General features: G+C 45.8%; 1 protein-coding gene across 2 annotated transcripts in view; it reads right to left on the reverse strand.

Moving 5' to 3' along the window:
* The window catches only part of SETBP1 (SET binding protein 1), a 356,358-nt gene that overhangs the window by 320,299 nt on the left and 10,466 nt on the right, over window positions 1-25,593 (reverse strand). For both annotated transcript variants that reach the window (XM_066353555.1, XM_066353557.1), the window contains exon 2: window positions 14,290-14,939. In XM_066353555.1, coding sequence (XP_066209652.1) covers window positions 14,290-14,772 — 483 coding nt within the window. In that variant the 5' untranslated portion in view covers window positions 14,773-14,939. The remainder of the gene's footprint in view (window positions 1-14,289; window positions 14,940-25,593) is intronic.

Consider the following 25,593-nt stretch of genomic DNA (forward strand, 5'->3'; position numbering starts at 1 on the left):
GTTTTCACACCTACACTGTATTAGAAAGTGAAGAAAATGAGAGGCCATTAAGTAAAAAAATCACCTCATTTTGGAGGAAGGGGCTGAGCGAGGACTCTATCAGACAGTCTCAGGAGCAAAGCTGAGTGCATTGCACAGTAAGGTCACATTTCCTATAGCCCACATTTATGGGAACCTACAATGTATTTGAAAGTACTACAGTCAACACACACATATTTTAAGTTATCTAGGAAAATTCTATATCCTCAAGAGGAAGCAAAAGAGAGAGTGCTGACCCCTCTCTCTTCCTGTTGCATTTGTTTCTTCTTTTCCATTCTAGGGGAGTCCTCAGGTCTCACCCATACCCTGGTCACAGTCCCAGCCCAACAATGAGAAGAGAGAGAAGATGGCATGGTTAAAAACAGCTTTATGGATTCATAGACTTCCACCAATTTGTGGAATTCATCACAGGTTCACTCGCTGACCCTTCCTCTCGTCAAATAAAGTAGCAAAACACACCTTCCGTTTGTAAAGGTTGTTACCTATGGGCGCAGTGAGGGAGGACCCGCAGCCTGGGGGCTGCAGGGTGCTCAGCCCGCAAAGGCAAGGATTACTTGAGAGAATGTGACAGAGCATCTCCCACTCTGCCACAGGGATTTTTACCCACTGTGTGGACTATGACAGAAAAAGAGAAAAGCAGAGCTTTTAAACCTTTCATGAGACTCGACCAGCTGTCTCTCTGGATTCCCCACATCTAGCTACTGTGGTTCCGGTTTTACAGATCCAGAAACAGAGGCACTGAGGAACCACCTTGGCCACAGGTCTTCTAGAATGCAGGCTCTGAAGGAGAGGCTCTCTGGCTCCCATTCTAAGTTCTGTGTGAGTGGCCTAGTGCCAGCTGCCTCTGAGTTTAGATGGAGGTGGATGGGCATGCTGGGATTACAGCTTCCTGACTCTAGACCCGAGGCGAGTAACTGGAGGTCTCTGTGCCTCATTTTATACATCAGTAAAATGGGATGATAGCATCTCCCTTGTGGTTGTGGAAAGGCTGGAGTAGACAATATGCACTCAGGGCTTGGCATAGTTCTCAGCTATTCTAAGCACCAAAATGATGGTTGTCAATATGCCAGGGAAGGCAGCCTGAAGCCCGATCACCTTCCTCTGAGTTAGACTCTACCAGAGAATGACCCTCCTAAATTTCTGCTCTGCAGTCCATATTCTTCAGCAGGGAATCAAAAAAAGGTAAGAGGCTAGACATGAAAACTTCCAGCAAACCTCCAAGGACAGCAAAGCCTAAACTTAAGCAACCAGAAGCATCTTGTGTAGCCCAGGGAACGAGAGAGAAATAGGAAGAAAGATTTTTGTCAGTGATGTTTTTAATTTTTTTTTTGTTTTTGTTTTGTTTCTTTCTCCCCCTGCCAAAGGGTTAATGTGTAGGTTCTTAAACAGGGGGTCCCCCATTTTCAGCTGACAGCAGCAGCTGCAACCCCTGACTCCACTGCAGAATGGCAGGGGATCAAATCAAACAGAAAAGCAAGTGGACAACCTTTCCCCCAGGCGCACGAAACACAATACCAGCCTCTCGCCAAACCCGGCAGACCCCAGCGCTGATTGGAGGTTGGCTTGGAACAAAGGGAAATTGGTACTTAAAAAAAAAATCTTCTGAAAGCCAGCTCAGCAGATGGTTTTTCCTGGGCTCCGTGAGAAGCAGGGGGAGGGAGGGCAGGGAGGGCGGGGTGGGAGTAGGGGAAGGATGCCGGGGTGACACAACTGCCACCAGGATACAGATGACTGAGAAGTGACAAAGATGGGCACAGAGGGTTGACCTCTCACCCCCGAACTTCACAAAGGGCAATTATACCAATGTGGCGGGTATCTGGACCAAGCTGCTGACCGCTTCCAATCCGCAGCTGCTGTTCATCACAGCCAAGTGTGGGGGCTCTATTCAAAGCAGGCGAAGACAGAGGCCAGAGAATGAGGGGATGGTGGAGGAGGTGATGGAAAAGTTTAATGCGAGGTTGTATTTGTCAGGAAGCTACTGCAGGGGAGTTCTACAGGACAGCCCCTGGTACTTCCACTGCTATAACATTTCAGAAGCACTCTGCAACCATTCACTCAGATTATCTTCAGAGTAACACAGAAGGAAGAGAGACAGTATGAACCCCTTGTTAAACATGAGAAAGCAGACTCAGACCTCGACCCCTGGCACGGGGTAAGCAGCCTCCCTCCAAGTCTCCGGCCGTGGAACCTTGTTTTGCAGGGGCCCTTCGCTGAATGCCACCTGTAAAGTCTGAACCGGGACACTTAGAACACCCTGTAAGCGGCTCCGAGAGGAAATCAGCCCCGGCTGCCGGCCACACCTCACTGCCACTGTGCCCTGCTGAGTGCCGTCCAGCAGGGAATGGCTGTCGGCAGTCCCAGAAAGGAGCTGTGGGCCTCCAGGATGAAGCTGCAGCCCCCAGCTTCCCCCACAGCCCCAGCGAGGTACCTGCGACCAGAACCATCGGGGGAGCGACCAGGGCTCTTCCGTGTTCCAGTAAGACCAGCTAGACCAGTGGTAGCCAACCTGGTCCCTACCGCCCACTAGTGGGCGTTCCAGCTTTCATGGTGGGCGGTAGCGGAGCAACCAGAGTATAAATAAAAAGATAGATTTAACTATAGTAAGTTGTTTTATAAAGATTTATTCTGCCAAACTTAGCAAAAATCAGACATAAAGTACTTGGTAAGTAATTATTATTATATGCTTTAACTTGCTGTAACTCTGCTTTATAAATTTTATAAAGTAAAGTTACTTCCCTACTTTATAAATCACCATTACTGTGGAACTAGTGGGTGGTTAGAAAATTTTACTACTAACAGAGATACAAAAGTGGGCGGTAGGTATAAAAAGGTTGACTACCCCTGAGCTAGACCATTCAAAGAGCATTCAAAGATCACTTCCTGTTGCTGGAAACCAGGAGACCCAAGGGTGTGATGAGTAATCAGTTGTATCCTCAGGGAAAGCCATTTAAGAACCTGCCAAGTCCCTTCCTCAGTCTATAAAACGGGGAGGAGCAGCAGCTACTTCACTGAACTGTCCTAAGAACAAGCCAGAAAGAGGCAACGGTTGGCCGGATGTGAACGCTTCGTCAAGGTGCTGGGCAGATGTGAGGGTTGCTACCAATTTTCCACATTCTTCACTATCTGGAACACTCATTTTGACAGTTTATTTATTGCCCTGGGTTTTTCCCTAAAGGCCCTGAGATCGATTCTTCCTCATAAGATCTTCCCATACCCCACACAGCACTTAGGCTGAACACACCATGCAGCTCTGCAGATGCATGAAGAATTTAGCCGCTTCCGCTCCACTACACCATGTCCGCACAGGAGCCCCAAACAGGCAGCCTACAGAAAGGTTTCAGATGTTTGTCAGGAACCAGAGCAAAACACAGGGGCCTACAAGGCAGAAGCTGTTTTGATAGAGAAAAGAGTTTTCCAGAGAACGATCTCCATTGGCACAGAGCTAACAAGAACTTATTTAACAAGCTGGGGAATGAGAAGCAACAAATGAGTGCACAACTAAATGGAACAATTAAGTGAAACCATGAGTTGAATCTTGTCTCTCTTTCCCTTCTTTCTTTCTCTCTCGAATTAATGAAAAAATTAAAAATTAAAAAAAAAGCTGGGGAAATAAAAAGAGAATATGTTAAAAGCCATAACTCCTGTCCTCAAAGAGCTTCCACCATAACTGAGAACAAACTTTAGTTACCCTTGACCACAACTTTTTAACAACCCTTTCAGCTAGATCCAAGGGGCTAATACATAAGTGAAACAACAGGTTCTTGGACGGTGAAGAGCCATCATGAGGGGCCCCACTAGGGAAAGCACAGAAGACGAACTTCGACAACCAAAGTTGCGCCTTTCGTGTCATCACAGACCCAAACCAGACCATCTGACCAAAGTGTGCCAAAAGAGATGCTAACGAGCACAATGCAGACACCTGCATTTTGACTCAAAGAATCCATATGCAGGATGTGACGATTTGGACCAGCAAAAGTAGCATGAGGCGATATTAAATTGAAGAGTTTCCTTGAGCTTGAGTTTCCTTGAACTTGAGTTCAGTATACACCAACAGTGATGAAGATGCCAGAGAGCTGGGATAGCCTGGGGTCCTATTAATAAAGGTATTGTGCTGAAAGCAGAGGTGGAGACAATCTCCTGATGTTCTGTAGGGCCAGAATGCCTCTAGTACTGTACTCTGCTGTGAAGTCTGCCCTCCCAGGTCTTTATGAGGGACAATGACAAACTAGTATTCCCAGCACAGGAACCAAGGTGATTTGGTATTAGAAAACCCTGGAGTCCAAGGAACAATTTCAGGAGATGAAGATATTTAGGCTTTAAAAGGATGATTTTAGTGTAGCAGAAGAGGGAGCTTTACTCCAACCAGAGCTTCCTCAAGAGATGGTGAGTCCCCTCTTTGAAGGCCATTGAGCAGCAGCCAAATATCTGTCCACGGGGGATTTAGGAAGGTGTCTTTTGTTTAAAAGGGATACTGAAATGGAAACATTCAGAGGCCCTGCTGACCCTCAGTGAGGTCCACGAATCTGGGAGTGTGACCCAACTATGGACCCACAGCTTCCATGGTCACTGTCCCCTGCCTTCTGATCCAGTGCCAGATTCCAGCCTGTGTCCTCCATCAAGTCAGACTCCTTGACCTCAGACCCTCTCTGAATCTCCCAGTTTTGTCTTCCTTCGTGACCCAACAGCACCCGCAGCTCGCAGGATGCCAACCTGCCACCGTTCAATGGCAGCAATCCAGTGGGAACACTGGGAAGTTCCGGAAGCTGATGGTTCAAGAAAGAGCCCCATAACTCCCCAAAAAGGACCAGGCCAGAGAAGTCATAGAGATTCCCATTATACACTACAAATAGATTCCCTTTAGCTACATGCAGGAGAAGCAACTCCTTTAGGCTGGTGCTCCAGGGGTGCATTCTGGCATGAAAAATGACTCAACTCTGAGCTGGGTCCTCATTCACAGCACTAAGCAAATGAACTAACTGGCCCAGCATAAAAGGCTGCCCACACTCCTGGGCAACTTTATATCTGCAAATGGTTACTTCTCGGGGGCAAGGCATGGCAGCCTGCCCCCTCCCCCACCTCTGGGTGCCGGTGCTGGGGAACTGGCTAGCAACGTGTGGGAGGCCAAGAAGAGGATCTGGGGAAGAACACAATAAACAAGGTCTAGAAAACACACTGAAGCAACCTACATTTGATACTAATGATGATTATCAAGTGGCCTCACGGGCCGGGCACCAAGGTGGGAACTGCCTGGGCTTTTCAGAGGAAATAAAGGCTTCCATTGTGTCCGTGCTGAGGTCACGGGCTGCTGGGGAGGTGAGGGAAGCTGGCCTGGGGAAGGAGGGGTAGGCAGGGAGGAGAAAAAACAAACCTGGGGTTTCAGAGAGAAACCCACACCCGAGGTGTACAGAAAGGCAGGCCCCTTGCCTTCACAGGGCCACATCCACTGTCGGTGCGGAGAGTCGGAAGGGGCCCTGAAGCGATGACGTCCCAGCCTGCCAGGCACGCAGGGTCGGGCTGCCCGTGTCCCCCCATGCTCAGATGGCAGCCTCAGCTTGCACAGAGGGCTAGCTGCTTCCCCACCCAGCACGTTAGCCTCCCGAAAACACCGGGTGAAACCGCAGGTCCAAGTGGCTGTCTGGCCGCTTGCCTCCGGGGGACCTGGCTGTCCGGGCGCTTGCCTCCGGGGACCTGGCTCTGCGAACCCTGGCCCCTCCTCTGAGTCTATCCCCCTGGCCACTGGGTCCTCCTCGGTCCCGGTTACTAACTGCCTGAACAGCACCTTCCAAATTAGGTGTCACCCTGAGGGCCATACAAGTCGAAACCCTTTCCCCAAAGCAGTTTGAAGTGTGCAAATGAAAGCATGAATTTTTAGCTTATTGTGGATAAACAAATGTCCCCACAACACAAGTCCTCAGTGCCTGGTGCTGTTTATTTCCTCTGTGTGTGATGCTGTCAGGAGCCCGAACCACGGCCTGAGGCCCACATCCCTGCGCTCTCCGCCTTGGCCTCCCTTTATCGGGCCCAATGACTTCCTGACCAAAGTCAGTAGTGTCTTTGTGAACGAGCAAGGCGGGCGGGGGCATCCTGGGGTGCCCCGCAGAGCAGTGCTTTGAAGATGGGATGTTTTCAACTTAAAGCTATAGGAGTCAGAATGGCAATGTAGGAGGGCAAAAGAGGATTGTCTCTCTTGCCTTTTATTAAAAATAAAAAAAGAAAACGTAAGCACAGGTCAGCGAGTGACGCAGCCAGGAGAGGAGGTGGAGGGGCGCTGGTGGAGGAGGGCGACTGCAGAGGCCGGAAGCAGGGCAGGGTGGATGGGGTGCCAGCCGAACCCCGCTGGATGCTTCTTCTGACACTGGTTTTCAACTTTCATTCTAAGTCACACTCAGAGCTCGGCAGCCACCCCCGTTTGGCAGATAAGGGACCACAGAGATAAAAGATCTCTGAGCCATCTAAATAAATCCCCAGAGCAAATCCTCACCCTACTCTGCAAAAAAAAAAAAAAAAAAAAAAGGCAAAGCGTGAGTGACATACTGTCTTAGTAGGTGCTTGAGCAGGCATCAGAAGCAAGATCGTGGCACGGTCACCCACCTAACACAGTTCAACACCAGCCAGGAGCGGGAGTCAGGGAGGAAAAAAGCACGTGGCTTCTGAGTCAGCCACGGGTCCCAGGCACCCCGCACCCTGCAGGTCACCGGGTGCCAACTGCGCCTGTGCTGAGGAAAGTGCTGCGGTGGCCCAGGAGAGGCAGAGAGGGACTGGGAAGGGTGGCCCAGGCGAGGCAGAGAGGGACTGGGAAGGGTGGCCCAGGCGAGGCAGAGAGGGACTGGGAAGGGTGGCCCAGGCGAGGCAGAGAGGGACTGGGAAGGGTGGCCCAGGCGAGGCAGAGAGGGACTGGGAAGAGGAGTGATGCGTGCTGAGCGAGGCGCTGTGCTCAGTGGCCACAGGCCCAGGAGAGGCAGAGAGGGACTGGGAAGAGGAGTGATGCACGCTGGGCGAGGCGCTGCGCTCAGTGGCCACAGGCCCTCGCATCCCCACACCAACCGGGAGGGTCTGCTGTGATCTCTGGTTTTCATACAATCAGGAAACAGTTCAAGAGGTTCAATAACCTACTTAAGGTTATAGGAAGCCTGGGTTTGGGTGTAGGTTCTCTTCCTCTGATGGCAGGCTGAGCCCAGTCCTGGGATCAAGGGAGCCAGACCCCAATCCACTTCCAAGAGCATGGTCTTTCTGTAACTGATCCCTATTCCTCACTTGGAAACCGATCACTTCTGGGAATGAATGACTCTCCATTGGAACAGAACACGGTTTTCCTGCTTGCTACTCTGCCAGATTGATCTTCAATGGCATGGGGTTCACCAGAAAAGGCTCCTGGAAGAAGTCCAAGAAACTCACTACTGAAGGACTCTTAAATCAGAAGGAAAGGAGCCAGCATGTGGCTTTAAACCACTAGAGAATCCCAAACGCAGGAGGAAGAAGAAACATGCAGGAAGGGAAGGGAGAAACAAACACTCCCAGCAATACCCTCATGGGACACAAATTTGGTAAATCTCAGGGCTGCTTAATCTCAACACTGAAACTTGCTACCCATGAAGGAAGGCCTTTGAAATTGGGGCAAAAAGGAAACAACCTGATGAGGGAAGTGGCTCCAAAAAGAGATCAAAGATGTTGTTGAGAGAGTAACTAGTTTTCTTAAAGAGAAAGACTTGCCCCATCTATGGAATGGCTCTTCAAGTTTCCATTTTTTAGAATAGAAATAAGGCTTTGGAGATCAGACACTATTTTTATGATTCTTTTTTTTTTTTTTTACAGGCATAAGCTGAAATTGTGAATAACAGAAACAAAGTTAGTGCCCAGGGCTCCCCTTCCCAACTTGAATGTTGTTCTGTCCACCACACCTTCAGCTCCAGATGTCAAATGCTGCCTCATGGGGACATATACTTTGTGCAAAGGTCGTTTGCCTCCTCCATGTGGCTTTAGCGATCACATTACTAGGGAGAAACCTATAAGAAAACAAAATTTCCGGGCACTCAAATAAATAAATAGGAATAGGCTCCCTAAAAAAAGAAAAAAAGAAATCTGTAGAGAGAAAATAAAATTTACACAAGAGGGGAAATTCAGCCTCTTGAGAAGACGTGCTGGTGAGACCTTGCTCTCCTGGTCAGGTTGAGGGTGCCTGGGAGGACAGGGCTCACCCTCCTAGAAGTTCAAACACCATGTGTGCACCCCCAAAGGAAGGAAGGGGCGAGCCCTCAGCCAAGTGGTGCGCCCGGAAGACACCAAAGAAGGTTGGTGTCTGGGCAAAACGAGGCGAGGAAAGGACACCTGCACCCCGAGGAGGGTAGAAGGCTCTCTGTGGGATGCCCAGGTGCACCCCCCAGAGCAAAGGAAGAGATGATGGGTGTGGCAAACAGATGCCAGGCGATCTGAGCTTCCTTCGTCCCTTGCCCAACTCCCCTCCCCTTGCCCTCCCTCACTGACCTGATATACCAAACTGCTGCAGTCACAGAGGGTAAGACAAAGAGGTGCCTCTCAGCACCCTGCTGGCAAAATGGAGAATGCAGTCCTCCTCGTAGACACTCACGTTAGTAAGGATTCCTCTTTCATCTCTCCCCATTGGAGCTCCTGTGCCCTGCATTGCTTCCATTGTGCTCCTCTGGCCCCCAACTCTTCCCTTCCCCCAGTTCAAAGCTGCTGAGCACTCCCATTATTCACAGATTTAAAGGCAAACCCATTTATTTATTTGCTATTCGTCACTCTCAGTAATCTGATGCCAACCTAGCTTTCCATCTCCATCACCAAAAAAGGTGTTTTTTCCTCTATCTACACTTAGTGTTTGACACAAAGAGGGTGCTATTTAAAGAATGAGTAAATGAATGCATGATCCGTGAAACTTCCTAAGAGAGGGCTATGACTGCTCAGAACATGATACAAGAGTCTTGTCATAGGCACATGATGGTGATGCAGGTAGAGGTGCTAAGAATGAACCCTGAGTATGTTTCCGAGTCCACAGTGACACCTGATGAATGTAAGGTGGAAGTCCTTGCTGCATGAGAAAAGAGGTTTTCCGGTGATGCAAGGGATCATCAAAGAGAATATTAAGTCTAAAGAAATAAAACAGAAGTTGTATTTGGGTCAAAAGTAAATAAATAGAGTATTGGTAAGTACTATAAAGGGAAAGGACTAAATCATGAGTCTTTGAAATTTTTCTCAAACATCCAAGACCTGCCTGACCAGGCGGTGGCGCGGTGGATACAGCGACGAACTGAGACACAGAGGACCCAGGTTCAAAACCCCGAGGTCGCAGTTTGAGTGTGGGCTCATCTGGTTTGAGCAAGGCTCACCAGCTTGAGCCCAAGGTCGCTGGCTTGAGCAAGGGGTCACTCACTCTGCTGTACCTACCCCCCCCCACGCCATCAGGGCACATATGAGAAAGCAATCCATGAACAACTGGGGTGCTGCAACAAAGAATTGATGCTTCTCATCTCTCTCCCTTCCTGTCTGTATGTCCCTATTTGTCTCTCTCTCTCTCTCTCTGTCTTTCTCTTTGGCACACACACACAAAATAAACCTACTAGAACCTTGAATTTAAGGACAGAACTCCAGATTATGATCCTGTCACCGCAACTAATGTAGGAAAGTGTACAAGAAATGCCCTCATGCTAGTTCCTGTGTGGTCACTTAGGGACTAAATTGTAGCATGTAATCTAAAAGAACTGGCTTCAAAGGCCAACTCTGTCAGTTCCTGCTCCTGCTCTTCTGATGCAACTCAGCCTCAGTTTCCTTATCTATCTGTCTGGCAGGACTGTTACAAGGATAAAAGAAAAAGGTGAACTCATGTAAAACAGCTGGCAGAAGATCTGTAACTTAGTTCAACAAATCAAACTATTTCTTATGATGTTTGCTTTGTAAATTTCCCATTTCCCTCCTAAAACGTCTGATTGAGTTCATCATCTCTATTCAGTGGATGAGGAAAGTGGGGATTCAGCACAGTCATACTCCAAGCCAGTGGGTGCACATCATCACACCACATCTCCTACCCGGGGTCACTATATGGCGCTACTCTGGACTCACCTCTCCTTCTCGTGCTGTTGAACCTGGACAAGGTGTCCCTGACTACCACTGAAAGTCCTTAGGAAAAAGGACTTCAGTTCTGCCTAGCTGAGTGTCTCTTAAAATCCTGCCACCATTGCAATGTTTTATGTTCATGTGTTTTACCTGAACTTGCTTCTAGAGACACAGTTTCATGTTCTCTGTTCTCACTGAGTGACCAGGAAGGGAACTAGAGGAAGCTTAAGTTGCTACATCACTTACCCGGGTAAGTCTAAGGTGTGACATCATTGGTGCTGTAATAAAGAGCAAGTTGCATTTATGGAGTCCATCTGCAAAGCACGACTTGTCCAAAGGACAGTACAGAGGCCTTGAAGTATATTCTGAGCCCTCTTTACATCTTCTACCCCTTACCACATGCTGCTCTTACACCTCCTATAAGCCCATTCACCATAAACCCTCTTCTGGACAGCATCGCAGTTGCTGTCATAATTTTATGTGGAAAGAAGGTAGCCAGTCCCCTGGTTAGAAGAGTTCCTGTACTGTTGAGCCATTGAGGTGGTATTTTCATGGGCCCCTCTTACCAACCTACTACTTACGTGGCAATATTTCCTGAACATCTATAATGTCTCTTCAGTTTGGAGGGTTGATTCTAGGTTTGAAATTTGGAATAAGGCTCCTGAGGATGCCACACATGTGACTCTTCACCCCGAAGAAGAACACGTGGAAATAAAGTTAACCTAGCAGAGAAATAGCTGGGATATGTAAGGGATGCTATCATTATCCTACAGAGCATTCTTTTTACAAAAACCAATGAAAAAGAAAATCATGAGGATCCAATATAAGCCATCGGTGCCTGAGGCTGTCAAACAGTGACTCGGACAAAATTAACTGGTCTGAAAAGAAGAAAAAGAAAAAAGAAAAGAAGAAAGGAGGCTGATTCATTAACAACCAAACAAAATGAAACAAAAATCCTTGTTATCCCAAAATTCTACATCCTTTCCCTAAGTCAAAGGTTGAGAAGCACTTTTTTTTTTTTTTTTTTTTTTGGTCTGGCAAGGGCCAGACAGTAAATAGTTTAAGCTCTGTGGGCCATATAATCTTGGTCACAACCATTCGACTCTATTATTATAGTGCAAAAGCAATCACAGAAAAAAGTAAACAAATGGAGGTGGCTCTTTGCCAAAAAAAAAAAAAAAAAAGAAAAGAAAAGAAAAGAAAACTATTTGTGGACTCTGAAATTTCAATTTCATAAAATTTTCACATCGAAAAATATTATTCTTCTTTTGATTATTTTTTTCCAACCATTCTTTGCTTGGCGGCTGTATGCAAACAGGCAGGGGCTGGATTTGGCCCGTGAACTTCAATATGCTGAGCCTGCTCTAAGTTAGCACAGGTATTCAGTGGACTCCCAAGCATGCATGCCCACCAGCTCATGGGCCAGTTCAATAGAGCCTCCTTCCTAGCTCCCAGCGTAGGACCTGAGTCCAGGGCTCACTCCATGCATACTTCTTTAATGAGTGTCTTACCGCATTTTTAAAAAGTTCCAGAAGTCTGGATATTAGAGTTAGACATTGACCCATTGCTTAGAAAATGTGATCCTCATCCTTTTCCCCTGCCTTAAATTACTGACCACATACTTCCTGTTCATACAGAGAAGTAAATTCTGCAAATTCGTGACACTGAACTTCCCAATGCAAATGCTGGGCTAGGTGTCCACCTCTGCATCTCAGCCTTAGCTTCATTTACTCTCTGTTTGCAAAACAACAGGAACTTGAAGAGTAATAAAGTTAACATTCTAACCCAACGGAGCTCAGAGAAGTTTCCGATCATCCATCAAGAGATTAAGACCCAGTACTAATAACTGTACTCACTCATTTCTGAAAAGAAACAGCTCTACGCATAGAGAAATACAGGAAGGATAGAGAAGTACAACATGAAGCAAGCTCCTAGCCATTTGAAAATTCTGTAGATATTCACATTACAGTGTCAGCATAATGCATCGAATTCCAGCCCCCTCCTCTCCAATTGCTGGCTTACAGACACAGACGTGGTACATTGAACATTTAAATAAGCGATTTCTCCTCTCTTTCCAATGAGGCACACAAAGAGCAATGAGCTTTTTGAGGGTGAGAATGACCAGCCTGAGAATTTCACATATGAGAATAAGGATCCATTGCACATTTCCACTTTGAAATCATCCCCACATCACAAAACCCAGAGTTTTATTCTAGGGCATTATCATACACAGAAAGCTATAGTTGGAGACAATCTTGTGGTTTTAGGGGAACCAGTACCTGTATAAAGAATCTCTTTATAGGATAGTGTATTTGGATTTGTACACCTGAAACTGTCATCCTCCGCTCAAATCGTGGTAATGATGGGGATGAAGGGAAAACAGTTAACACAGTTTTCAAGACTGCCCACTTACAAAAATTCCAATGACACACAAAGAACTGGCCAAAATAATGTCACAATGGCCAGAGCCAAAGATTCTCATTTTCAAAGCTGAAGAGACTAACTCCAAAGCATGGCCTCTCTTTCTATATGGGACCTGATGTGAGGTGTTGGATTTGCTCAAATGATTCTGCAAAAGTTTTCATGTGCATCTAGATAATCTTTGGTTTTATAACAGAAAAGCAGAAAGCACAGCAAAGTTGTAATGGAGGGGGAAGGGAAAGCACTATCTCTATGCTGTGTGAAAGCAAGATTTAAAAGATTCCTTTGTGTTCCAAATGTTAAGGAAAGGTGACCTACAGTTCCAGCTTGTCCAGGACAGAGGGGGTTCCTAGATGTAGGATTTTTAGTTTTAAAAACAGGAGAGTCTGAGCCAACTAGGAGGCATTAGTCACCCTAGAAAGTCTCTTCTAGTCCAAGTCTTTGGATTTTAAATGCAACAAATCACCAAAACTCTTAACCAGAGGATGGACACATGCCCTGCACTAAAGAAAGAACATGATTCCCAGCAGTTTTACTGAAAATAATGACCCCAAAGCTCAAAAACCACTAGCAACAGAAACACTACAACTGATCTATGGGCTACAAAAGCAAGAAGTTCATTCATATGTGCCATTTTTAGCTAGTCCATCAAGGCTAAACCTCAGATAAATAAGATGTGGGGGAAATAGTTACAAAGACTGATGAACACCTAGAACCTAGAACCCAAAAACTGTCAACCAGTGGACTCCTTCCCAAGCTATGCCAGGTCCCAATGAATGTTTGAAACGGAAACTTTCTAGACTCAGGCAGTTCTCTGCTATCATAACTGAGTTCCACACCCCTCCCAGGAAGACAGGTCACTGTAAACCCCTGTGATATAAAACAATAACAATGAAACCTGGACCCATTCTTTCCCTCCAAATGATACCACCAGTCACCCAGAGAGCTGCTTTCTACGCCCATGTTTGCTTTCTAGGAGGAAAATGACAAGCAACCAAGTTCATTCAAGACCCAATCTTAAAAGTCTATAATGTGTTAGAAGACGACTCAGGTCTATTGCCTGCCCATTTTCTTTTTCTGGTTCCAGTACTAACGCTCACCATTGTTTTTGAATAATGACCTCTCAGCCCTCTAAGAGCCTCACGTTACTACAAAGACAGGGTTTCCTTAGTTAAGTGAAAGACTCATCTATGTCAGAAAGATGCACAGTAGTGATGAAAACAAAAAGATTACAATGGTTCTTAACTGTTTTGATTGACCAAAATTTGACAATATTCCACTCTTTGACTATGAGAACAGGTGCACATATTAACACAAAAAAAAAAGCCTCAGAACGTTGTCAAGATCTGACCCACAATAAATAGAAACACGCCAGATGTCTAATTCTAGCGGCTATTGTTTTTCAGGTGGTAGGAGATAATTGGACATTATACCAAGATAGCAGAGGCATTTCTTCTGCCTGCCCTAAGGAGGCCATCAAGGTAACTAGCAATTCAGAAATACAATCAGTCCTTGAGAAAAGCCATACAGTTCAACATTGTTTCATTGCATCACTGATGAAATGCCATACGCACTTAACTCTTGCTTATAACAATTAGCCCACGATAACATGGGTTTCGTCATGTAATTTCACTTAAAGTCACAGAACCTATTGATGATGTTAAGTAAGGACTTAGTGCAAATAATAAGCAAAGGGACCCTTAAAAGTTGAGGATAAAATGGCAAAAACAAACAAAACTCCTTCAAAACAGGGCTCTCTACCTTCTTTTTGGAGTGGCTTCTTTCCTCCTCTTTCGTGGCTTTGCTATTTTTCCCAGCACGAGACACCTTCTGGTCCCCAGACTGCTTGATGGTGATCTTGATCTCAGGTGGGCATATATAGTTCTCCAGATTTTTGGGGGGTTTCTTTGCCCGCTTCGTGGTCTGAATCTTCAGCTTCAGACTCCCCTCCGTGAAGTTGGCCTCCTTGATGGAAAACTCCTGTTCTTCCAGGCCATCTCCCGTCGCCCACTTCTCACTGTCTGCATTGGAGTTGGAATCCACGTCCTGCCCCGAGCCCAGCTCGTCCTCCTCCTCTGGCTCCATGCGCTCTCCGGCCCCTGGGATCCCCTTCCCAGTTCCTGGAGCAGAGAGCAAAGGTTCTCCTGCGCAGCCCGCAGTCGGGGGCTTGGCAGAGGACACAGGCAGGAAATCTGACTCACTCCCCCTTTGCCGGGAGCTGCTTAAGATTTCCCTGGACTCCATGACAATCCTACAGTCTTCAGGAGTTCTCAGGAGGGGGGCGGGAAAAGGGAAAGGGGAGGTGAGAAGAGAAGACACCCAAAATTACAAGGACAAGTGGTCCAGCTGCTCGGTTCAGAGTCCCAAGGATGGAGACGCGGTGAGGTGTTCAGAAGAGATCAGACCTGCAACTGAGAACAGAGAGATGATTAGCCGTGGCAGGAAGGAAAGTGACCTCGGTGGTCGTAACTTGCTCTAAGTCCCAGAGCCCCCTCGCACGGATCCAGGGCCTCAGGAAAAAGGATGGAAAGAAGTCAAGTCAGAACGTGCACGCTTCCTCATTGGATGAAACTGGAGCAGAGTGGGAAAGACACTCACGCATACACCCCTTCACGGATTGTTATTAACTGTATGGCTGTGCACCCAAGAAGAGTTCAGAGTCGCAAATCTTCCAGTCCGGTCACCAGCTAGAAGTTTCTAAAACTGAAACCACAGCTGGCTGAGTCACCATCAAAACCAACCATGACGAAAGGAAGTCTGAAGTGTTGATGCTCAGGTCTGTGGGAACTGCGTCTGGTTGGCCCCTTGCACCACTTCCCTCGCATATGAAAAACAGTTTACAAAGCTGAACACAACCCCCGAGGTGCCTGAGCCACGCTCTCCATCCCCTCAGAGGAAGGACCGTCGTGAGCCGAGGTCTTGACCATTCTTTCCTTATTGTTATCAATATGAAATATTTCAATTATGCAAGAGTCTTATCTATTTCTTAAAGCAAATGTAAGGTTTAGGCACAGGCTTGTAAATGCAAAAAGGAAACCGGACTCCAAAAATGTTTCTAATGACACAAAAGATATTTAATCATTATCAATTATTTAGATAAAAATAGCCATTCAGGACAGTCTTAAGTCCCTTTCTGGTCCTTAAATTAAGTGGCATATATTTACACGACAACAACAACAACAACAAAGAGAAAAAGAAATGGAGAGAGGGTAGCATTGCAGGCCTTTGGATGTGTCAGGAATCCCCTGCCACCAACACACACGCGTGCGCGCTATCTTTGATTCTCACTTCCTCACAAGGAATAGAGAAAAATCTGTTAGACTTTCTCCAAACCATCACAGGATCAGCTAAACTACCTTTCACCCTTAATCACTCCATGTCCCATTATTCCCAGCTTCACACTCATCATTTTCAAAACCCAAAAGGAATCCCACATGCTCATTCTCAAGAGAAAGCATGGAGCCCTGGGGCTACACCCAGCTTCAAGACATCATCTCCTTCCACCCAGGCTGTAGGAGAAATCCCGTTCAAGCCTTCTTCAATGACTGAAAATAATTCCTAAGTTTCCCAACAGAAGACATTACTGCATGCCTTAGGTTTGTACCGTGGAGACCACAAATTTAAGGAACTGGTTAGCAAATGTGCCTGCCACAGAAGTCCAACAATGCCTGCAAAGGCACATTCTGAACAGCCCAGAACTGGAACCTTGAAGATGGGGCGGGTATGTTCTCCCACCGGAATCGGTTCATTTTCAGCTGACGCCCTGCCAGGAAGCCAGCCAGCAAGGGAGGCAGGGCTTCAACATGGACCTGTTCCCCAGAGACGCCCAGGAACGTACTCAGCTCCTGGGAACAGCTCAGCCCTGCAGAAAGACACGTTTACAACGGCTTCCACTTAGGGGAAAACCCAATGAACAAAGCATTTCTGGAAGAGAAGCTGCCTAGTAAGAACAAGAGAATCTTTGCTGAAGCTGTCACTCAAACACAGAACAGAACAGCCACCCGTTCCCCATGCTACAAAAGGGACAAAGTCCCAACTCAGGAGCAGTGAGGGCAGTTAGACCAGATGACACTTGAGGTTTCTTTTACTTCTAAGATTCTTTGTGTCACTTAGATGGATCTGCCTACCTGCCAAAAACCTTGTATAATTTTTTAAGAGTTATATTGAAGTCAACCTTCCTTGAGACCTCTCTTCCTAGTGTCAGGTACCACAGTAGCTACTGGAGACATCAAGATGTCCTAGACCATGTCCCATGATGGTCAAGCAATAAGAGACCAGTAGGTCTTTCTCAGCTTGTATCCCAGGGCCTCACAAACTGTGAGCTGTGTCTTCTTAGGACAGTAGTTTTCAGTGATTTATCCCCTCTAGCAGGAATCTATAATGTTACATTTTAACATTTATAGGTATCTCCCCATAAAGCTATTCCCGAGTTAGTGCAAAAGGTGAGTCATATTCCCACATAAAACGTTCCTAACCTAAACCCATTTGGACCTTTGAACCACAGATGGGACCACAGGTTCAGTGATGAGAGAAAAGAAGGTGAAATCTAAACTTTAAAGGCATTATTAGGTATATAAAGTAGGTGTATTATATGCATATTAATAAAATATTTTCCATTAAAAAAGACTCACTTCAGAGTTTCTTATATTTATTGTTATAAATCATTAACTAGTTGGTGTGGAAGACAAGTTCCAAAAGGTAGAACTCAAGTAGAATGAGATACACAATCAGGGAAAACTCACCAATTTTTTCCAGTTCCTCACATGGAAAGATCCTCTGGCACCATTAAAACACAATCTCTTTCCTCATTTTTTACTCTAAAGAATGTTTTACTCTAAAAAGTGACTTGAAAAATAAAACAGATTTTCATATGTCCTATAATAAAAGATAGAAACAAAGGGAAGAGAAAGTGTTTTACACTTGGGCAAGGTGTAAGTAGATAGAGGGGAACTACCCCAGAAGGCTTCAAAGGGAGCATAGGATATGGTTTTGTCCTTGAGGGGCTTCAAGGAAGGAACAGTATGAACCTTGAGAAAGGAGCATGCAAGGCTCAGGGAAGACAAAGGTGAGGTTTGGCTGAGAAGTGTGGTACACAATGAGGACTAGTGAGAGGTCTGGCTGGAGATCAAAGGTCACAGCTAGATCACGGGCATCCTTGAACGTCATACTAATTCATCAGATTTTATCTTACAGGTAATGGGAAAAAACCATTTAAGGGATGACAATAGGGAAGGGATGCTATTAAGATTATGCTTTAGGAAGATAATTCTGGCATGTGATACGAGGGATGAATTTATAGAACCTGATATTAGAAGCAGGGGGACCATAACAAGGCTGGGTTGAAAGTTTATTCTTGTTGCATGAGGAACAGAGCAGTGAGACTATAACAGTATAAACACTAGAGATGAAACACTAATGCACTGTCAAAAATACCAATCTTCAGGAACATATCAATTCCAGACTTTTCATACTAGTTTTGACTTAAGAATCCAGTCTTAGTGCTCATTAGCCCCAATTTGCATTCCCTATTCAAGTCACACCAGTCTCCACAGTGGTGTTTACACACAGAATTATTTCTGTCTTTCCTTCTATCCCTTCCATCAATCCATGCAATGCCTCTCATACAATTGGTGCTCTCCAAGTGTCCACTGCCTGGAGGAATAAATGAACAAATGCACAAACAGATTCCAATCCTTCCCATGTTTCGAGGTCAAGCCTAAGCCTTTGCGTCTTCATGACCCTATTCTGTAAAATGTGTACCCACCATTTACCCCCTGGCCTGACTTATTCTGCACCCAGCTTCATAGCTTGCCACTAAATACTGGTCTTGCTTTGTCTTCTCATTGTTATGAATACACTAATCTTATCTCCCTTACTGGATTGCATTTCAGTTTCAGGCTGAGACCGGCTATGATTGTACAACTCATATTCACCACGGTACCCAGAGCGAGACTGGGCACCCGGAGGACTACAAGAAGTTCTTTCTCAATGAAAATGAATTGATTAGTAGTCCCGTGACAGTTGCTCAAAGTCCTGTGGTTCAAACTACTCTAAATGCAGCCCCACCCACCCAGGCACCCCTGCGAAATCCACCGCCGATGCTGAGGTTGATAGATAATCCAGCCCCTTATATCCACACGCACCCCTCGCATTGGGAAATAAAAAAAAAGCTTTCAAAAGTGAAGACCAGAGAAATCTAACCTGTTTATCTCACCAGCACACAAAGCTGTTGTCCACCTTTTGCCTTCCCCCAGCTCCTACCTGCCATCCCAAATTCACGGGTCAATTTGTCGGTGAGTCTGAGAGACAACTGCACAGTCCTCTTGGGTGCCCTCCTGCCAACACGCGGGTGTGACACAGGCACTGACTGACTCACTCACACTCACAGAGGAGGGGAAGCCACAGCAAGGTGAAAACGTTTTGCCTTGTCACATTCCAGCAGTCAGCAACTCCTCCAGAGGGGGCGGGCGCACAATGGACACTCTGTACTTGGCTCAGGCCTCCAGTCCAACAAAAGTTTAACCCTTCCATGGCTGCCTGCAGGACTTGTGGGTGGCAGGGCACAGGAACAATGAAATTGCTTAGGAAATAACTGTCTAGGAGGCCCTGGCAGGGGCAAGGGCGGGGGACAGAGGGTCTAGAAGGAGAGGGTGGTGACATACTTAGAAAGAACAAGGAGTCCAGAAACTTGGCCTCCACTCCCGCTCTGCCATTCACAGCCACTTGGAGTCCCTTACTCCATACTTATCTAAGCAATGAGTAGAGTGGGACCGAGGTCTCTTCTATATTCAAGACTTTGTAATTTTACTCTGCACAGCCACATACCTAAGGGGACACTCCAAATGGGATAGTATAACCTACAGAATTATTTTTCTGCAAGACAGGGAACCATGTCCCAAAGGAACCCCTAAGAGTACATCCTCTCTCACCTCCAAATCTGCAAGATGGAAGAATTTACCTAGTCTTAAAAACATTCTGCACCTGCTGGTCTGGGGATCTCATACTCATTCCAGGGTTTGGTGGAAATGCAAATTCTTGAGCCCTGCCTACTGAATCAGGGCTCCAGAGTGGGGCCCAGCTCCATGGCTTTTACCAAACTTTCCTAGAGATTCTGATGGGTTTAGAGTTGGCCTAGTCTATGTACTAATCCCATCAACTCCCTTGACCATAGAGCGCTATTATACTGTGTAAAAAGGTCTTTTCCCCTTAGGTTTACTCTTAGTCTTTTAAGAATAGGCATCAGTTAAATGTTATCCATCCATGCAACCCCAATGCCCAGTACAGTGCCCAATGAACATTCAAGACATGTTGGTTGACTGAGTTAACAAATGAACCAAGCAACTCAGTGTAGGCTTCCTGGCATCATCCACCTCTCCCACCTGCTTTGTTACCAGGATGCACACAGGCTATCCTCACCCTGACTGTTGCTTTCCAAAGGGATGTCATGGTGGAACGGAGAGAGCCCTTGACATAGCTACCAGGAGTCAACGTATTTCGATTCTGGATTTCGTTGTGCCACTTAGGAGGCCTCTGAGGCCTTTTTTCAGCCTCAGAGTTTCATCAACAAAATGGAAAAACAGTCTTCATGATCTTTCTCATTAGGTTAAGGTTTTCATCTTCTTTTTAATGGCACTACATATTCCTTGTAAAATGTATATATATATATTTAAATAACATATGTACCTCTTTGGGTTTTAAAGACAAATAATCACAAATATAGGAAGGTCCAAAGCTTCATTCTTGACCTTCCCGAATTCCCCCAAAGCTCTTTATCCTGAGTCCCCGTAAGGCCAGGCATGTCTTTCATCTCAATGTGCAGAAGACACTGGCTGACGATATAATCCCTGGGTCAGTACCTTTCCTCTCAAAACTCTGTAGACTGTCTCCTAGCATTTGAAGTAATAGAAGAGAAAAGGGAGGTCAAGCTGTTTTTGTTTCCTTTAACTTCATCCTTGAAGATCTTTTTCATTAGAGCAGAATTTTATTAATGGCAAGTAGAGTGTTACATGGATCTTGCTCTTTTCATGTTTCCTGGAACTAGGTTTTTGGTTCTGTACATACAAGTCTTTTCTAGTTCAGGAGCGTCCTGTTCAATTATTCTTTTCATTATCTTTTCTATTAAGTGGACTTCACCTCTTTATAAATTAGTCCTACACTCTTAGTTTAGAGCTCTCAGCACTGTTCTCCATTTCTCCCATTCTCTCTCTCACTGTGTTTATTTCTGTATTTTTCATTATGGGATAGATCACCCTAATCTAGCCTCTATAATATCAATTTAATTCTGTTTCACTCTTCTCTTTGCCTTTATTGACTATGGATTTTTAATCCTGCTATTGTACAGTTTGTATCTGAACCATCTTTCTTTACCTTAGTCAGCCTCCTTCCAGATGATTCTGATGCCTTTTTCATTCAGAACACTCCCTCCTTATTACCTTATAATCCTGTTCCACCAGGGTCATGCTTCCTCCTGTTGCAGATGTCTGGCAGCTCTCTAAAATTCTTATTTTGCTTTTGTAGTACAGGTATTGATCATCTTATGACCTATGCAACTTACGACCATTCGACTTTACGACCACAGTCGCTAGCCATGACTGCTCTGCGCCTGGCAGCGCAGATGTTGCCTAGCTGGGCATACGACAGTGCAGACCAGCTTCCAGCAGCACTACCATCTCCATGTGCATCATTTCAACTGTTATCCCAGACTCGGTACAGCAATTGTGTTTTGTGTCTTGGATATTTTTCATCAAACCTCTTTCAAGATGTTTACCAAGAGGAAATTGTCTTTGTCTTTGACTTAAAGATTTTTATAACATCATTTCACAGTACTATACATATAGCCTACTCAACTTATGACCAAATCGTGTTACAACTGGTCTGTCGGAACCAATTGTGGTCGTAAGTTGAGCACTAGCTATAAATAATTATCCTATACTATTTCTCTTACCATATTTTGAATTTTTCTCTTGCCCCAGGGTCTCATGTTGGTTTCTTTCTCTTTATTTATGCTCTAATGAGGAGACTCATGCAGGGTAGTCTTGATCTACTGAAAAAACACTGATCTCCTTTCGATTCTATCTTCCACCCATCTTGAAGCCAGCCAAATCCTCCTCTCAGAGCTGTTGCTGTTACAAGTGACCCGATTACCTCATTTCCTAGTGAACAGTGACAGTGATATGCTGAAGCCAGACCCAGGTGCCCCTGAGAGCCTACCATGTGATTTTTTTCCAACCTCCACATTCAGTGGGATCTAGTTGGTAGCCTGAAAACTGTCCATGGTAGGAATATTTACACCATAGGAATCACCATACTTGATTCATGATTTTTTAAAAATCTGGAAAATAGGGTGTTAAGCATTTACTAGGATACCACAGACCCTAGACATTGATCTACAACTGTTTTTGCTAGACTAAGAGGGGATCCTCCTGCTGTATTTTTTAAACTCGGAAAGGCTGAAATCCACAATGTGCACTGTTACAAAGACCCTTTCTGTCTGTGTCTCAGAGCTTTATTCCAGGAAACTTCTCTGCTCAGAAGTCAAATTTCTTTTCCACTACTCTCGAATCTCTCTCATCCAGTCTTGCCCATTTGTTTTCTGAGTGCTGTAGACTCCGAGAAAGCATATAATAATGTTAGGGAAGACCGTCATTGGTTTGTTATATTAACATGGCCCATGCAGCAGCCCTGATGACTACCTATTCTTCTGGTTGACAGAAATTGTGAGTTTCTGATCCTAGGGGGCAGAGGTATAAAAGGATGGAGTGTGAGCCTACCTGACTACAGATAGGGGAGCACTGTATTTCTAACCTTGACCCACTGAGAATCCTGTCTCCGACTCTGGCAATAGGTTGTCTGGCTTTGGCTTTGTGGAGACTGGGCATTCACATTTCTGTGTATCTCCTAAGGTATTTTGGTGGGGACTCAGAAGTGGCTTTTCCCACCTGGAGTACTTTGCGTGTATCTGGAAACCTCTTCCTGCCCCTTTGAGTTAATGCTTCTTCCTTACTCAGGCCCAGGTCCAATCGCATTTCCCCGAGGTTCCCAATGCAGACCAGGACTCCCTGCTCTGTGCCTTTATTACATAGGGTTTTCTTTCCGAGCACTCACTGTATTTTACAACTGACCCAGTGCCACTCTTGGTGTCAGCTCTGCCTACCCCATTAGAAGGTAAGCCCTTGAGGGTAGGAGCTGTGTCTGTTTGGCTCACCATGGAACCTCCAGGGCCTAGCACAGCTCCTGGTCCACAGAGCAGCACTCCAAGTTATTCACTGAGTGAACGCTGAATGAGAGGCCGTGTCAAAGGCCAGCCAGGCACCATTTGACTCAGGTTCCCATGACTCTGAATGATGGGTCTCTGAAATCCTTCCTGCTGCAGAAATACCCAGAGTAAATGCTCCATAAACACTAATGAATTGATCGAGTGACCGAACCCTCACCCAGCCCTCAATCAGCAAGGGCAAAAGCAGCTCTGCCCACCATTCTCTGACTCAACAAACACACCGATGGTCACAGCAAAGAATGATGCTCAGACTCAGTGGCTTTTCTCCCACCTGCACACCTGGGTGGGACCTTCCTGAGCACAGGTCACCTTCTCCAACCTGTACTCCCTGAATATCACTCCCATCATGTGTCCTAGCAGCTTCTCCTGAGCTGCGGCTCCCCCAGTCCCGCTGATTTGCATCCTTTCATGGATCGGGCTGCCTGTTCTGGCTGGTCGTCCCTTTTGCCTTCCTTCACCTGGTTAGCTCTAATTCATCCTTCAAGAAGTGGGTCAAGATTCACCTCCTTCATGAAGACTGGCTGGACCATCCTTTTCTACTCCTTTCCCCGTGTGTGTACACACGTGTGTCACACACACGAACACACACACACACACACACACACACACAAACTCATACTCAGGTCTTGTTCAAACTTTCCTGAACATTCTGCTACCAAAGCACTTGGCAAAGTACACTGCAATGTTTCGTTGACTTAGTTAGCTCTCCCACCAGACCAGGACAGCAATGAGGGAAGGGGCTAGGCTTTACAAAAAGCCTCTACCTCAGTTCAAAGCACAATGAACATGTCCAGCAGGTGCCCAATAGCAAGTGCCCAAGCCATGTGTCTCCTTGACAAGAAGAAGGAAAGTAACACCGCTTCAATGTCACAGTTAGATTACTTAGCCTTCATTTTTCATTTGGTAATTATGTTCTTGGAAAATATACTTAAACTGTTCAAGTCTCATTTGGAATTTGGGTTATAACCTTACCTCAAGGTTGTTTTGAAAAGTAATGGAAGATCAAATAGATCCTTATGAAAAAAAAACCTGTTGGGATCACCTTACTCCATCTTCAAAATTTGAGGGAAATTTGATTTACTCCCACTGTCTCTACCACCAATGCTAGCATCTGTCTAAATGCTGCCTTCTCTTCACAGATCCCACGCAAGGCCTGAGGGGCAAAGGCTGGAAACCAGCCTTCTCCATTTCCCTGACAATCAAGCACTTACAAGTAGTTTAACATGCACCTGCTAACTTCAGTATTTTGGTGTTGTTTGAGTGTTGCTTTTCTCTAGTTCCCAGTTTGTTTCCTAGAGGGAGTAAGACTGAGTTCAGTCCTGGATCCTAGATTCAATTCTCTGCTCTGCCATTTGGAGCTGGGTGGCCGTGGGCAAGTTCCCTTCTGTCCTTGGGTTTCCCCGTCTTCATCTGCAGAATGAGGGGTGAACTGCGGCAGACTCGTGGCTCCCTCCAGTGCTGACATTCTCTGGTGCTGAGCTTTACCTCCTCGACAGAAGCCCCTCAAAGACAGGGTGGGCACCTCACACCTCCTTATAGATTTTCCTGGCACTGCAGCTCTTCCTGGCTGGGCATAATGCGAGACCAAGACTCAGTCCCTACGTGGGAATCTCCACAACAGGGAGAGAAACAGAACCAAGCTCCCAGAAGCCAGAGGCCGCACACACTGTCTGCTAACCAACAGCTCCAGCTCTAACTGCAAAAACAGCACTTCCTCTGGGAACTAATAACACACCACAACAGAATGAGCCCTGGGTCTTCGGCCCTGGAGGGAGCATCTTTAAAGCTCAGGTGGGGCCAACCCTCCAGTCTACAGGTCTGAGCTCTGGCTTTGGCAAATTACCTGTGATCTGTAGTCAAGGAAGGTACACAGGTGCATGGAGAGAGGGGGATAAACACAACCAATGGCCTTGAGAGACATCATCCATTTAATCAGGACAACAACCCTGTGATCCAGAAGACCTGTCGTAATTTTACAGATGTGAAAATTATGGTCCCGGGAGGTCAACAGCTGGCTCATGGACACACACTACCTGTGCCAGGTCCACGATCAAATCCAGGCCGACACAACTTCAAAGCCTGTGCTTTTACTTTTACATCATGATGTCCTTAAAACACAGCATGATGCCTGCTTTCAACCAAACACTCTTAACTGCTTCTATAGACGTGAGCTCAGAAACCAGTTTGCCATTGACTTGCCACATCATTTAAACCATCTGAGCATCAGTTTTCTTAACTGCCCTCCTAGTGTCTTCACAGAATCTTAAAAGGGAAACGTAAATAATGATGTGCAGAACAGCACTCGCGCAGTTTAAATATCGCAGGGCAGACCTGTAAGAAGTAACTGTGATCGTAATAGGTCCTGTGAGCGGAGTGCAGAGATCCACAAGGTAAAGCAAAGAATTCTAACTCTGAACAGGCATTTAGTATATAACAAGCGCTTTAAGTTTATTATTTGATGCAACACTGAGATGTATCCACTTACAGATAAGAAAACTGAAGTTGACAAATGTATTGAAATGACAGAGGTAGTTCTGTCTGACTCCAAATATCATTTGCTTGCCTTTGAACCACAATGTCATCACTTTAAACACCTAGAATGAGTAGTCACTCAGACTCTGGTCCTCCACCATGCCATCAGTAAATTGGGGATGAAAAATGACAGACTTCCCTGAAGGCAATGGGACTCCAGTGAAAAATCAGATAATAAATCCCACAGTCTTCCTTTCTAGGCCCTCTAATTTTGACTTCATATCCTGTTCAGGCTTAATTTAAATTCCTCAACTTCT

The sequence above is a fragment of the Saccopteryx leptura genome, chromosome 11, assembly GCF_036850995.1.
Source record: "Saccopteryx leptura isolate mSacLep1 chromosome 11, mSacLep1_pri_phased_curated, whole genome shotgun sequence".
Classification (NCBI taxonomy): domain Eukaryota; kingdom Metazoa; phylum Chordata; class Mammalia; order Chiroptera; family Emballonuridae; genus Saccopteryx; species Saccopteryx leptura.